At 56.6% G+C, this 15,910-nt stretch overlaps 1 protein-coding gene across 1 annotated transcript; it reads left to right on the top strand.

The window, feature by feature from the left end:
- Positions 1-1,749: 1,749 nt before the first annotated feature.
- On the top strand, positions 1,750-4,739 carry DDN (dendrin; the record flags this gene model as incomplete). Its single annotated transcript, XM_082665031.1, has 2 exons — positions 1,750-1,958; positions 2,366-4,739. 2 exons carry the CDS (start codon positions 1,750-1,752, stop codon positions 4,236-4,238), a joined length of 2,082 nt encoding a protein of 693 aa, XP_082521157.1. The 3' UTR covers positions 4,239-4,739.
- Positions 4,740-15,910: the final 11,171 nt, after the last annotated feature.

The following is a 15,910-nucleotide window of genomic DNA, read 5'->3' as shown; positions in this document are numbered from 1 at the left end:
GCACCTTCAAGCAAAGAGACATCGGTGCACCTGGTAGGTGTAAAGTGGGGTCGACTGGATGGGATAGGGGATGTTTGGGTTCACTCTAAAGGTCCATGTTAGGGAGCAGGAGGCCTGGGTTTTGTTTCTCTGGTTCTCAGTAAGTCAGTCTCTGTCCTAAAACAACCCTCCTGGCTCATCACCTTAAAAGGAAGGGTCTGTGCCTAAGGGCTGCATATACTTTGGTGGAAAACAAATGGGGATCTGCGTCTCCCGTTGCCCCCTAAAAACCTAACCAGTCAGTCTCAGAGTCTGAGGATGGAGCAGAAAGAAAGACAAGGGACAAAATTTGGGAGCCTCAAAGCCTTCTATTCTTACCTGTTCCTCTCAGGAGAGGCGAATTATCCCTTCTTCAGGAACCATTGCCATACACACTCTTCTCCCACCTCCCCGCACCCCTCCTCTCCACTGGAACTGCTGCCATGGTTGCCAGGCATGGTTGCTAAGTCTCTGCATGGAAGGGTTGGCGTGGGCTGTGCTGCCACTAACATTATCATGGTGAATCAGGGGACACCTGGTATAGGCTTGGGGGGAGGGATCATGTAGATGTAAGCAACGACCCCCTCCCCGGGACAGAATGAGCCTAAAAGGTGATGGTCTTGAGCACCACTTCAGGTGGGGGTTGAGTCAGCAGGCATTGTGGTAGTGGTGATGGAGAGATCTACGCTGGGAAATAGGGCCCACTTTTATCATTTCAGTTGCTAGGGGATTAGTTTTGCCAAGGGAGCACGCCATTCCTCTTCTATACCCTCTGAGAGGGTGCAAGTGGGTACGCACCCTAGTCTGTCCTCCATAAAGCTGAGCAGAGCTCAGGCTGAGAACATTATGACCCCCCAAATCCTCGCTTCTGGACTAGGGGAGAGAGCCTGCCTCAGGGAGAGGGCTCCACGGGTGCCCAAGGACAAACAGAATGAGAGTGTGGGCAGCTTCGATGGCTAAGACAGACTCCTGTCCTGCTGCACCAGCAGCCCTGAGCACAGCACTGAGAGGGTAAGGAGTTAAGGGTGTGTGGGGGGGGTGACCCTTTTTGAGCTTGGAGGCAGCTCTCCCCCAGAGTCGCACAAAGGCTGCGTGAAAGCCACCGCCTCCTCCCTCCACCGCGTGGAAGCTGGTTACTCATCTCCTCTCTGCGCCCGAACGCCACTGCCGCTAAAAATAACCCCCCCCCCAGCCTGGGCCAGCCCCTCCTGCACCCCAACCCCATGGAAACCAGCAGAGAGTGGCAGGCGGAGACCTTGAGTTCCATTCCCATCACCTCCCTGTCGGAGAAAACGAAGTCCGAGGCAGGAAGTCAGGGGCAGAACGCTGCTGGTCAGGCACCCTGACAAGCAGGAGAATGAAGGGTTAAAACGGCGGGAAGGTTGAAGAAATGGGGGCGGGGGTGCAGGCGCTGTCAGCTTGGCAAGAATAAGAAATCCCCTGCCCACTCGTGCAGGTCCCATCAGGCTTGGGGGACAAGAGCAGTGGGAAGGGGCGCCCAATCCCGGGCCCCAGGAGGCGGTCGTGCACGTGGGGGAGGTAGCAGCGCGGAGCCGTCCGCGCCGTGTCACATGCGCGCGCGCACACACAGACAGGCACACACGTGTGCCTGGGTATATATAGTCCCCAGTCGCTGGGCCCGCCGCTCTGCAGTGGGCGCCGGCTCCCCGGGCTGGGAGGGGGCTTTCGGGGCGGGTGGGAGGGTGGGGGGCCGGGGTGGGGTGGGGCAGGATGCTGGATGGCCAGCTCTTCTCCGAGGGGCCCGATAGCCCCCGGGAGCTCCAGGATGAGGAGTCTGGCAGCTGCCTCTGGGTGCAGAAATCAAAGCTGCTGGTGATCGAAGTGAAGACTATTTCCTGTCATTATAGTCGCCGCGCCCCTCCTCGACAGCTCATGGACTTCCAGGCCAGCCACTGGGCCCGCGGGCCCCAGAGCCGCACGTGAGTGAAGGAGGGGTAAGGGGAAGAGAGTGGTGGGGCAGGGATTGGGGTCCGGACCTTACCGTGGGCACCAGCCAGGGCTGCTGTTCCCCCTTCTCTTTCCCACTCCTCCCCCCACCCCATCCCGAGGGCTGGGGCTTGACTCATCCCGTTTGTTTGGGGGGACAGGAGTGGGCGTGAGAAAGGGCAGGTGAGATGGGGCAGACGCTATTAAAGTGTGTATGGAGAGATGGTGAGGAGTCCCGCTTCGACTTCAACCCTAACATATACGCACGTGCACACGCGCACACACTCACACACTCCCCTCCACAAGGCGGCCCCAAGTGGGCTGCAACGCTCCCAGCTCCCCGGACCTCGGCTCCCTTCCCCCACAAACTGCTCACCTGGGTTCCTGCTCATTGTCCCAGGTGTGGGCCGCGCCTGGGATCCCCTGAGCCGCCGCCCCGCCGGCCCTGGGCCTCCAGGGTGCTGCAGGAGGCGACCAACTGGCGGTCGGGGCCCCCGGCCGAGGCCCGAGCCCGGGAGCAAGAGAAAAGGAAAGCGGCATCGCAGGAGCGGGAGGCCAAGGAGACTGAGCGAAAAAGGCGCAAGGCTGGTGGGGCCCGAAGGAGTCCCCCTGGTCGGCCCCGCCCGGAGCCTCGGAACGCCCCTCGGGTGGCCCAGCCTGCAGGGCTCCCCGCTCCCTCACGGCCGGAGCGCCTGGGGTCCGTGGGGCGACCGCCCCGTCCATCCGCGCAGCCGCAGAGCAATCCAGGGGCGGCGTGGGCGGGGCCCTGGGGAGGTCGGCGGCCAGGGCCTCCCAGCTACGAAGCTCACCTGCTGCTGAGAGGTGCTGCCGGAATGGCCCCGCGACGCCGCTGGGACCGGCCGCCACCCTACGTGGCTCCACCCTCTTACGAAGGCCCCCACAGGACCCTGGGGACTAAGCGAGGACCCGAGCCCTCGCAGGCGCCCGCCTCTTCAACCTCTGCTCCGACCAGGACAGAGGGAGGGTGCACAAAGAAGAGGCTAGATCCTCGGATCTACCGGGACGTCCTAGGGGCCTGGGGTCTCCGTCAGGGCCGGGGTCTCCTGGGGGGATCCCCAGGCTGTGGAACAGCCAGGCCAAGGCTGGAGTCCGGTAAGGTGGCCGCGGAGAGAAGCCTGAGGCTGGCTGCTGCTGGCCTGAAGAGTGGTAGCGACGGACATCCCCAAGCCAAAGCTGCTGGGAACCCAGGCACGGAGACAGTTCCTGCGGGGTCTGCACCTGCCACTCCCAGCCCCCCGCGTCCTGCTCCCAGGTCCAGGCCCCATCCCAAGGGCTCCGGGGAAGGGAGAGAAGGGAGAGAACAGAGCTGGCTCCCCAAGTGCTGGATGCCCTCCGTTAAAAAGCAGCCTCCCCGACATAGCCAGACCCTCCCCAGACCCTGGGCTCCGGGAGGCACGGGATGGAGGGAGTCCCTGGGTCATAGAGAGGAGGCCGGACCCGAGACCTTGGAGGGTTGGAAGGCGACCCGCCGCCCCCACACCCTGCCACGAAGCTCCCGTGGCCCGGCTCGTGGGGAAGGTGTCTTTGTCATTGACGCCACTTGCGTGGTGATACGGTCCCAGTATGTTCCGACCCCTCGAAACCAGCATGTGCAGCTTTTGCCCGCTGGGGTGCCGCGCCTTGTGGGGAATGCCCCCACCCAACTGAAGCCCAACAAGGAGGAGGGACAGGGGGCCGCGGTCCTTCCCTCCCCTTGCCGAAAGCTGCTGTTGAGCAGTCGCCCTTCACAGCAGCCCGGTGGGGGACGTGGGCTCGAAGCTGAGGGCGGGACGTCCGCGGACTCCTCACTGGAGGAGCGCGCCTCCCGCATCTTGGGGCTCCCGGTCGGCGAAGTAAACCTGCAGGATGCCCCCACGCAGCCAGGTAGCCCAGAGCACTCAGCCTTAGGCCCAGCGGCTTCGGGAGGCGCGCGCCGTGCCGAGGGCTCGGAGGAAGTGGCTGCGGTCTTGCGGCGCGCAGGCCGGGGCTGGGCGCGGACCCCGGGGCCCTATGCCGGGGCCCTGCGGGAAGCCGTGTCTCGCATCCGCCGCCACACCGCCCCGGACTCCGACTCGGACGAAGCTGCGGAGCTCAGCGTCCATAGCAGCTCTTCTGATGGAAGCGACACAGAAGCCTCGGGCGCCTCCTGGCGGAACAAGCGGACCGGGCCCCCGGAAGGCGGGAAGGCAGCCGAGCTGAGCGACAATATCGGAGAGATTCTAGATGTCATCAGCCGAACCGAGGAGGTCCTCTTCGGGGGCGAGGGACACTAAGGGGACCCCACAGGGAAATAGGGAGCGACAGTGAGAGGGCCTTTATTGTATTTGTGTCCCCTTTCTTCCTCACAGACTTCCCTGTACCTCTTACCTATACCCGTTCCCATACTCAAAATAGAAGGCGCACAGATGAAAGGAAAGGGAGCATATGTCAATTCATGATTTTTTTTTTTTCAGGAGAGGTGAGGGTGCGCAGTAGACTTTAACGTTTGGTAGGGTCTTCAGGGCACTCGGGTAAGGTCTCAGCAGGGGCCGACGCACTAGGCATGGAACTGAGCAGAGAGGCCTAGGCAGGATAAGGCAGGAGGACAGGGATGGGATAGTCATAGGGCAACTTCAGGGCAGGGCCTCTGGGCAGGAGGGGGAAGGTGATGGAGAGGCTTCGGACTGAGGTGACCAGGTGACGGAGAGGCCCTTGGCAGAAGAGGAGGGGCTCTTGGCAGAAGCCGCCAGCAAAGCAGGAAGAGGACTCACTTTGGTGTCACAGGTTTTGGCTTCCAATCCCAACTCTGACACTGGTTGGCTGGGTGACCTTCGGCAAGTCGCCTCCCCTCTCCAGGCCCTGTAATATGTAAAACAAGGGAGTTCTAACGTCCATCCCTGATGTTTTGGAGTCCTTGGGGAGGCATTTATCTACTCCTCCCCTGCCCAAGCCAATACAGTTAGGAATAAATGAACAGAGTCTGAGCGTCCCTGGGTGGCTTCTTTGACACCTGCATTCACTCTCAATTCAAGAGACTGTGCAGTGTTTGCAGAAGAGCCGAGTAAGTGGGCAAGGACTCCTATTCCAGTCTCAGGTTTAGGCGTAGGATCCCCAAGGCAGTGCAGGGTGGTGGCCTTGTCACTGTCCCTGGTTTGTGGTGGTCTGAGCTGAGCAGCTTGGGACTTTTTTAGGCCTTCCCCTTTTCCTCCTCCCCAGTGTTCCTTAGTGATGCTCTGAATAGTTACCACGATTTCCCACTCAGGTGGTATCACCCATCTGAAAGAACCCTGAGAATGTCTTGCATGTCTGCCTCTTCCAGAAACCAGCCAGGGAAGGAAGAGGGAGGCTGGTCCCCAAAAGCCTGTAGGTGTGGGGTGTGATACTCGCTGTAGCCACTACGGGGCGCGCGCAGGTCGCGGATTTCCCTGGTAGCTAGTCCGCGAGTCCCTCCAACCCCGGCACTGCCAGTTAATCAATTGCTCCCTAGTTACTGCGCGCGGGTCCCCCGCCTTGCTGTCTCCAGTCTTGCGAGATCGGGAGCAGGCCTCTGGCCTTGCAGACCTCTGGAGCGCGCGGAGCCCCTCTTTGTACTACTATCCACACCAAACGGCTTGGGACCCAGACACTGAAGTATTTTTTTTTCTTCGATCTCGGGCACCTCTTCTGTCTCTATTTACTAGCCATGTGAACTTGGCCAAATCACTTCACCTCCCTGAGCCTCAGTTTCCTCATCCGTCAAATGGGGGTTTATAAACACCTACCTCGCAGGGTTGTTGTGAGGACTTAATGCGATAATGTATGTAAAGCGCCTTGCACAGTGCCTGGTACACAGCAGGCGCTCAATAAATCTAAGCTTCCCTTTGTCCAGCCTTGGCATCTTCTTCCTTTCACCGACCCACTCCCCATAGTGTCCCTTCCCCAGGGCTCCGGCGCTCCTTCCTGCCTGGTGGGCGGTGGAGGAGACTCCTTTACTGGATGGAAACTCCCTGCCCACCCCTGTCTCCCCCAGGCCGGACTCTCTGTTCCTTGCCCCCCACCCCACCCCCGCTGGCTCTTCCCATTGCCCCGATGCCCTCCCCCCACCCCCCATTCCGGGCAAGGGCTGAGTCAGCCTGGGTAAATTTAGCCGCCGGCTCGGCAGGCGCGGGGGCTTCGCTCAGACTCAGTCTCCGAGTCCTGGCCCGGCCCTCGGCCCCGCCTCTGCCCCCCACCCCCACGGAGTCCTGCCAACTCCAACTCAGGCTCAGCGTTCAGATCCCCAGGCCCGCTCTCAAACCGCGTATAGTTTTGGTCTCCAATTATCTCAGTGTCACTCCCCACCCGCACCAGGAGAGGCTGGGCAGGACGGGGAGGGAGCAGGGTAGGGAGGCCGCTGGACTGGACCCTAAGCCGGGCCTTGGTTCAGTGGAATGGCGCACGGGGTGGGGGGTGTCCTCTTTGGGCTTTGAACCTAAATGGAGAACCTTGGTCAGTCACCCGGGAAGGTCCTTCCATCCCAGAAGCTGCCTGGAACCCACACTGCCAGGTTTCAAGTTAGCTCTTACTGGAGGAAGTAAAGTAATTGGGGTTCACCTTGGGCAGAGATCGAAGGTTCCTGAGTTCTGTCTCCCTTCCACCTACAATTCTAACTTCTACCGATTATAACTACTGAGCATTTACTGAGCACCTGAGGGGAACCAGGCACTAAGCTGGGCTCCAGGAAAGAGATGAGTAAGACCTGCCTGACAATGGGGTGAAGAGGAAAACACACAAATAATGATAGATTGAGCAGCGGGTGTTAAGTACTCTAAGGAATCAAACAAGGCAGAATGTATGGATTTTATGAGACCAGGAAAGCCTGCATGGAGGAGGTGGCATCTGAGATAGAATTCGGGGAAAGGGGTTGCAGGTAGAGGGGAGAGCAAAAATAGAGGCATGGATATAGGGAAACAGGGTATGTTTACGAAATTATCAAATGGTCTGGTTTGCCCGGAGTTGAGGATACGTTCAGAGGAGTTGTGGAAGATAAAGGCAGGAGTGAAAACTGAGGCCAGGCTGGGGTGAGCCTGCTCCAGCTGAGGGGTGTGTGCCTCTGACCTCTGGGCCTGAGAAGAAGATGGACTTCAGGCTAGGAGGAAGACTGAGGAAGACCAGGGCAGTGGTGAGAGCATCTGCCTGGATTTTGCTGTAGCCCAGGGGCTCCAGGGTTCTGGGGCTGGCAGGAAAGGTGAGCTGCATGGGAAAGTGGAGGGGCTGGCCTTGTGGAGGTGGGCTCCACTATGCTGCCTGGGCCTCTTTGAGGGTGAGCACACAGGAGGCCAGTTTCTAAGAGCTTACCCACACTGCTATCATTGTTAGAGAACTATGGTAGTGTTGTGTTCAGAACACGGACTCTGGGACCTGGCAGCCTGCGTTTAAATCTTGTACCTACCTCATACTAGCTGTGTGACCTTGGGCAATTACTCAACCTCTCTGTGCCTTGGTATCCTGAGTTATAAAATGAGGTTATTAATAGTGCTTTTTCATAGGCTTGTTGGGAGGATGAAATGATTCAATATGTAAAGCACTTAGAACAATGCCTGGTACACAGTAAGTGACACATAAGTGTTAAGCTCTGATTATTATTCCTCTCTAGGGCTATGTCATTAGTGTTGGGGTATCGGGCTAGGAGATGGGAAGAGAGAAGTAGAGGTAAGGGAAGAGGAGGAACAGGCAGCAGAGGCGGAGAGAAGAGGGGATCCCTGGGGTGGAGACAAACAGCCCCTTGAACGGGTGAATGGTGTACTGGGATCATTTGGGTGGTTAAGATGCCAGTGCACTAGCCGCCCCCCCCCCCCACCAAGACTCCATTTATCTTTGCCTAAGGGTGGAATCAGCACCAGCTGCTAAAGATCTGGGGAGAAAGGCAGAGAGAGGAGAAGAGGAGGAGCTAGTGCAGGTCTCAGGGCCAGCCCTTGGTGAGCCATATCTCAGACTGGCCCTGCAGGGCCCTGTGGGTGGAAGGCTGGAGACTCCCTGCTGTGAAAATGACTTCTAAATCTGGCTGTGTCTGCCAGCCAGCCAGCCTCAAGACAGAGGCCACAACTACCTCTCTCCTCCCACCCCCACCTTGGGACAGCCTCACAGGTCAGGAGTAGGGAAAGGCAAAGCTGGAGGGTGTGGTCAGGTAGGGGCAGAAGCCCTCAGGTTAGCACAGGATGCTCCTACCCTCCCAATAGCCAGGTTCTTCTCAGGGAAGCCCTTTTCTGAACGGGTCCCAGTTAATATGACCTTATAGGAGCTTAGAGCCCCCTCCCCCTTCAGACTTTCAGGAGAGCCCTGGGACTTCCCTAGATCAGCCACAAATGGGTAATGACACAAAGAACCAGGCCATAACTCTGGCGTGTGTGGAAGTGTGTGAGGAGGAGAGGACAAGCAAAGATGGCTGAACATGAATAGTAGTGGTAGTGTGCAAAATGTGTCTGTGGGGAAGAGAGTCGGCATTCACTCAGTTATTCATTTGTTCACACACCCATTAAACCTGTATGCCAGGCCCTAGGGACACACAAGAGACTCAGACATGTTACCTATCTTCAGGGAGCTCACAAATCTAGGGTGTGTGTGAGACAGGGTACGGGATGTGGAAGAGGAAACTACAGAGTCATCACCGTGCAGGCGGTACAATATAATATATGCTGATGAAGACATTCCAGAGGGTCTACGTGAGCATGACGGAAGGAACAGCTCCCAAACTATAACTACTGGGGAGTCAGAATATACCCAGGCCTCTGGGAGACCAGTCACTGAGGGTGCACCCGTTAGTGAAGGAAGTCTCGGCCTGGACACTCTTCTCTCCTCTGTGTGTCCTGGCATGGGGTAGCCTCCCTCCCTTGAAGCCCCTGGTACTACATAGCCTTTTGTGAATCTTTTTTAGAGAAGACTTGCTTCCTCCATCCATCTATCTATGCATGCATGCATCCATCCTTTTGTTCATTCATTCATGTATCCGTGAATGCACGCGTCCATCTATACATCCCACGCATCCATTTATCCATTCATCCACCAAACTCATCTGTCATCCTTCCATCCATTTATCCATCTATCCATTCATTCATCTATCCATCCATCCATCTATCTTAATGAGGGCATATGATGTGCCTAGCTCAGTGTTGCAAGAGATGCCAAGATGAACAAAACACAGAGTCCATGTCCTCAGAAATCTAGAAGCCAATAGGAACATGAATAACATACACAGATCACCACCCATGGAACAGCCAGTATGTGCTGTTAATGAAAGCCCTGCCAAGGAGGTGCTTCAGGAGGCGGGGCCACTTTGCCAAGGGAAATTAGAAGAGCTCCAAGAGGAAGGAAGCTTTGAGGTGGATTTCAGCAGCGGGAGATGGGGAAGAGGTTCATTCCAGGGTGTGGGTGAAGGTAGAGAGGTGGGAACGCACACAGATTTCACTGGGAGCAAAGGCACTGGGGAAGGCAGAGCTGCAGAGGGATGGGATCCTGGAATGATGTGTGGGAGACAGATCATGAAGTGTCCCTGGGAAGCAAGGATAAAACGTTTGAGCTTTAGTGAGAGGAATTGACGGAGAGGTGAGGGGCAGAGAGTTTTTGTAGAATTCCCCACTGGAACATGAGTTACTCAAGAGTAGCGCCTTTGATTTAGCTCCATATCACCTACAAGCTTGGCCTGGAGCAGGTTCTCAGCAAATGCTGGCAGAAGGAAGGAACAAATGATAAAACTGTGTCACAGGAACACTGGCACAGCAATTCAGTGTCAACATATAGGGGGAGGGGTGGCTGCTGCCTGATGTGACCACCCCCTGCCCCCATCCCGCTGCTGGGAGGGATGACCCGGTTTCCTTTGCTGGGGTCTCGCAGGAGCTCTCCCAAGAGGCACCACAAGGTGGCGCTGTTCCAACTGTAGCACCGAGTTCTGCCAAGGTCCTTGACGCAGGCAGCTGGTTAAGTGCCCATTCAAGAACTGTCCGGGGATGGTCAGAACTTCTTTTCAGCAAGTCCTGAGGCAGAATGAAGAGTCTGCGTGCAGCTATGGAAGAGAAGAGTCGACAGATCTTAACCCCAATGAAAGAACAGGCCTCACCCATCCATTCATCTGACAGGATCTACTATGTGCCAGGTACAATGTTAGGCTCTCGGAAAACAACAGTGACAAAGACACAGTCTCTGCCCTCCAGGAGCTCACCATCCAGTCCTGTCCAAATCTTCCTTTGCTATCTTTCTCTATCTCTCTCTTTTACACACACACAGACACACACACACACCTGTTCCCCACGGCCAATCCCCTTGACCTGGGAGGCCATCTCCATGTGAAATCTACTCTTTGACACTGTTCACCCCTTCAAATCCAAGTTTCTCCCCAAGGTTAGTGCATGGCCACATTAGCGTGAGCCCTGGATGCTCCTTCCTGGGATGGCTCCTCTTCCTCTTCCCCTGAGCTCCCGCTCCAGCCCTTTCCTATTCTTTCTCCCCGCCTCCCCCATCATACCCACACTACTCTGCCAGCCCTGGGACCCCCCTAAAGTACACCTGGCATGGGATGGGGCCTCCTAATACCCTAGAGCTCTGGAGGCTACAGGGACATGAAGGTGGATCCACAGAAGGGCCCTGGGAGACCCTGGCGCCAGAAACCCAGAGATGGGGCGTTGGAGAGTCCGGAAAACCAAAGACCTCAAGACATGCCCCTCTGTGGCTTCAGGGCTCTGCCAGCCAAACCTGTCCCCAGACAGGCTGCCCTATTTTCTCGCCTGCTTTGGAGGCACCAGGCCTCTCCCTGGCTGCAACTCCATACTGGTGGGGAGGTGAAGCATTATGGGGCATTGTCCACTTTCCCATCATGCTCCAGGGCTCCACTCAGCCCTTGGCGGGTTTGGGAGAGGAGAGGAGGGAGGGTTGGTGCTGAGAGTGGGAGCCAGGCCCATCGAGGTCCCGGGAGTGAATGCCGCATTGTTGGCCAGGCCAGAGTCACAGATAATTACCTCAATTAGTGACAATGGGAGAGTAATAAATACAGGCTTAGTGTCTCCTACCCCACCAGGGCTCCAAAGATTAATCCAGGCTGACGGGCGGGCCCTGAAAGGCGTGATGGACAATTCATTAAACTCCCCAAATGCCGCACAACCTGGGCGTGAAGGCTGAGTTAGCCCCCTGGGGGCTGCGCCTTTGTCCCGATTGTGTGTCTCCGCCACAGCAGAGCCGGGCAGCCCCCAGAGAGCGGGGAGGTGAGTGGGGCTCCCCGAGCCGGGCCAGGCGGCGGGGGGATTAGGCCTCGGTCCGGCCTTGGTTGCCCTGGCACACCAGCCCGGCCGGGCTGGAATGTCCGTGGGGGGGAGCCGGCCGAGCGGAGGGGCGGGGCCGACAAGGTGGGGTAAGGGGGGCGCACAAAACCGGGGGCAGGAGGAGTTAATTAGACGCCAGCCGAGGAGGGCGAGGGGCCACAACAGGGCTGAGGGTCCGCCAGGGCCGGCCCCTTCACTTCCGAGGATTAATAGGGAGGATAGAAAAGGGAGGGGTTTGGCTCTGGTGGGGGGAGAGCTGGGAGCTCTCCAGGATGGCACTGCCCCCTCTTGCCCAGCCTGCTACCTACTTGGCAAGTGGCTGGGAAGCAGGAGGCTCTGGCAGCCTGGGCAGGTGCCCCCCAGCATCCTACAGAGTGGCTCTTTCTTCCTTGTGTGGCACCTACATTGGTAGGATGATTGGACAGGGAGGAGAGAAAGGACCCTCTCATTTATCAGGGAGGTAGTAGAAGCAGGAATGTTTAGGGGCCCTCTTCTCAATGTCCCCCCTTCCCCCTGCCCAACCTGCTCCGAGCCAGGACCAGGAGCCTGAAGCTTTACCCTTCCTGATGAGGCTGCCAGGTTAAAGCCAAGAAGTCTGTAGGAGGGGCTGGAGCTGGTGTGAGTGCGTGAGAGCAGGGGCTGCCGTGTGCGTGTACATACACGGGCATGTGCTTGTATGTGAGACATGCTTGTGCACAGGGCATTCAGCAGGCCCTCTGTTAATATCTGTCGAGTGAATGAATGAAGTTTGGTATTGGGTGTGAGGAGGAGCAGTGGCGCTGGGCTCCACCGTGACACACAGTGAATGGACTTGGGCCCTTTCGTTCAGAGCTTCCAGCCATGGCCCAAGGAGGCTGGGGACCCCACCTCTGAGCAGATGAGCAAATGTCCAGGAAAAATGAAGTGGCAGTGGCTCCTTCCCTTTGAAAAGGGCAAAAAAAAAGCAGTAGCCTCTTGGAAGCCCCACTTCCTCCTGGGCCCCAGGGAACAGGGCAGCCCTGGCTCCTCCCTAGGAGCTACCCCACCCTATACCCTCCCAGGGGATGACAAGGGAGCGAGTTGGCGGCAGTTCCCTGGGCATATTTATAACCTGCTGCTCGCTCACCAGCGTCTGCTTTTAGCCCAGACGGGGGAGGGGGCAGGGGGGTGGTCTGTCTCATGCTGGGCGCCCTGGCTGGGTGTGGAAAGAGTGAGTAAGGGTGAGTGGTGGGCAGCTCTGCATGGATATTCCTGCTCACACCACAGCCAAACAGCTTATTTTCTCCTCATTTTGTTATTTTTCTCCCTCTGGCCTGGAGAGGAGGACTGAGCCAGCCTGAGGTTGGGGGGTGGGCGCTAGACCCTGGGGTATTTGCAGCCCCACTGACAGGATTTTTCCAGGGTGCGTGTGGCAGGGTGTGTGTGGTACCAGCTTGCTGACCCTCCGGGGACTGTGCAGGCTCAGTCCTCTCAGCTTTTCCGCCCTCCCCCCGCCCAGGATATTTCAGGACAAGTGCCTCCCTCACTCACTGAGGACGACCCTGTGTCCGGGGTCCCTGCCAGTCTCAGATACCACCGGAAGATCAGAGGTGGGCAGGAGGATAGCCTGGGTAGGTAGGGCTAGCTGGGGCATCAGGCCTATTCCTGATAGCACCAGCCTACGGTGACCCCCCTGAGCCCGCTCTGGGCCCTAAGACCTTTGTGAGGCCTCTGTCTAGGCACAGCTGTTTCCTCCCCAGGATTTACCTGCCCGGTGTGAGGACGGCACAGATGATCATAATAAATAATTAGCTCCTATGTAGTGCTTTGCAGACCCTACAGCCCTTTTACTTGCTTTTTTCCTTTTTATCGTTGCGCGCCCCCTTGAGGGCCAGCCCCATTCTGTACTTCCCTACCCCCTCCCTTGAAGTCCCAGTGCCTGGAAGCAAAGGGCCTCCATGCTGAGGACTTGAGTACGGGAGTCTGTCCTTAAACTTCACGCATGTGCAGAGGGCTTTACACTTCACTGAGCCCTCACTGCGCTGCCCCCATTATCGTGACAACATCTTTTGACGTGCTTGATTCCCTGGCCAGACTGTAAACTTCTCCAGGCAGGCTCTATGGCTCGTATATCACTGTATCCCCAGCATTTGGCATATACGCCTGGCACAGAACAGGTGTCAGCAAGTGTTCAAATGACACGAGGTTTCACGTACATGATCTCATCTCAACTTTATCACCTTCCTGAAGAAGACTAAGTACCATTAACCATCCCCGTTGAATAGACAAAGCCACTGAGGCTGAGAAAGGAACGGAATTTTTGAAAGTCTAGTTGGGACCAGAACAGGATTCACTTTTTCCCTTGCTCTTCTTCCAGCTCCTATGTGTCAGCTCAGCTCAGAGCCTTCCAGCTTCCAGGCCTGAAAGCAGATACTGATTCTAGTTTTTAGAGTTAGAAATTAGGCAAGAGTGGCTGGGTACAGCCGTGAACCCTTCGCCTCCCCACCCTGCTGCTCCTCCCCGAATCTGGGTATCGTCTAGCAGGGTCCCAAGCCCCCCTCCTGCCTCTGGCAGCCCATTAACTTCGTGCTTTGGGATCTGGGGGATCTAATAACTCGTTGGATTATAAACTGGACATTCTTTGCAGGGGGTTCTTTACTGGAAACCAAGGCCTGTCAGGTGCCTTCTACCCAGGATCAATAAGATTTCTATTCCTCCCCCTCAACTGCCCATCAGAGCTGAGCTGATGCTAGCTTGCTGGATGGAGAGAAAGGAAAAGGGATGTCATTGCAGGGTTGAGCAGCTCCTGGCTCCACTTCCCTACCCCCACACATATCCCAAAGACCAACAGGGGTCAGAGTTCACACACCCAGGGAGAGGTGGGAGGCAGCAACAACAGCAAGAGTCCCGGGGAGAGGGGGAAATTCTCTAGTAGGCTGGGATCAGTTGTTGCCCTTGGGGGTGCGGTGCTTCATAACTCCCCCCTGCTCTTTGGGTCCTCCCCTAGGGGGACGTGTTAGGATGAGGGACAGGCATTAGAGCTTAGGAAGCAGTTGGTGTTTGTCTGAAGTAAGGTTAAGCCTAAGGGTGGGCCTAGACCTAGGGAAAGGGAGTGGATTCGAGTTAGAGGTAGGTTTCGGGCTGTGGGCAGGATTAGTACTCCCCTCCAATCTGGTGAAATGCACACAGCAGTATCATATTGGTGTAGTTAGTAACAATCCTCATTTGGGCTCTTTATGGAAATGGCTAGCTTCATGGTTAGGTTATGGACCACACCTGGGTTTCCTTTCAGTTACACTGGTTTACGACTAGCCTCTATTTGAGTTCTAACCCTCCTGCTCCTTTCTTCTCCCCCATCATCATCTCTGAGCTTTTGGGTCCAGGAATAGAGCCTATCACCTGTTACCTGGATCCTACGTAGCCCAAGGTTTGGAAGCTGGCATCCTAATGTGGCATTTCCTTGTCTTGGGAAGGGGAGTGGCTTCCCCATTGCCCAACACCCTGACCACAGCTGGCCCAGATAGGCTTTGGGGACCGAAAGCTCTACACCAGGAGCAGCAGCACCCCTTCTGTTTGGGGTTTCTCTTTCTTCTTTGGTTTCTTTTCAGAACACCATCATAGCCATCACTCAGTTAGAGCGATTTTCACAACAGCTCATCTACATAGGAAAGGCAGGCTCCAAGTTTGTTTGTTTCATCCCCTCTCCGCAAGGGAAGAAACTGAGGGAGTTATGGACTTGCCTAATATCACAGAGCCGGTTGGTGTTCAAAGAGGAAGAAGGACCCTGCAGCATCTTTTGACTCCTGACCGGGTTCTTCTGGAGATCTGGATCCCCAGTGACCTCATCAGGGCCATCCAAGGGACAGGATCTCAGAGTCCTCTTTCAGGGTCAGGAAACCAGTTCCCCATCAATGTATCTTATTTGTTTAAAGGAGGTAAGCAATAGTGTGTTCTGGATTCAAGGAAAAGCCACCAAGTCATTGATAAAAATAGAGATTTTATTCTGCAGAGGAAGATACTACATGGGTGGGGGCGAGGAGCCACTAATAGCTACAGTGGAAGGAAATACTGATTCCGGTATGCAAAGGCATCTTTGAGAAATTGGGGAGAGGAAAAGAGGGGTCACAAAAGGCTGGAGGGCAAAAGGAGAGAAGAATGGAGAGGATTGGGTTGGGTGGAGGTGGTCTCTGCAAACCAGGCTGGAACCCAGCACAATAAATAGTTTTATTTACAACAACCAAACTTGTGGCTTTTTATCCACGTTTCAGTGCAAATTATTTACACACTGATGAGGAGGCAGGACAGGAAGGGGGTAGGAGGTGGCTGAGGGAGGCATGGCTGGCAGCTGTTCAATGGCTCCACGACAGAGGCTGGAAGAATGGGGATATTTCTGCGGGGTCCCCCAGCCTCATGTTCCACATCACCACAGCTGCCCTTTCACCCTGGAACCTCCCGCTTCAGCTGCAGGTGGGGAGGACAAAGGCCCTGATGCTCAGGTGTGTGTTCAGGGTCTGCACCCTTGGCAGGAGAATGGGAAGGGCATGTGGGGACCTGGAAAAAACGGAGGATAAAGGAGAGGGAGAGAGGCAGGCAGGTTGCTGGCGCGGTGGAGGAGACAGAGCTACACGTCAGGAGCTGACGCTGATGGAGGAGGGGACGAATCCTTCTCCCACCTCCTGGCCAAGCAGGGGGCAGTGCAACAAGGGGTCTCCCGCGGAGGTGGAGGGAGGTAGGTCCGGGGC

Source organism: Grampus griseus (assembly GCF_964374135.1).
Source record: "Grampus griseus genome assembly, chromosome: 11".
NCBI lineage: Eukaryota > Metazoa > Chordata > Mammalia > Artiodactyla > Delphinidae > Grampus > Grampus griseus.
Note: the sequence above shows the minus strand (reverse complement) of the source record. Positions and strands in the feature narration are given on the sequence as shown.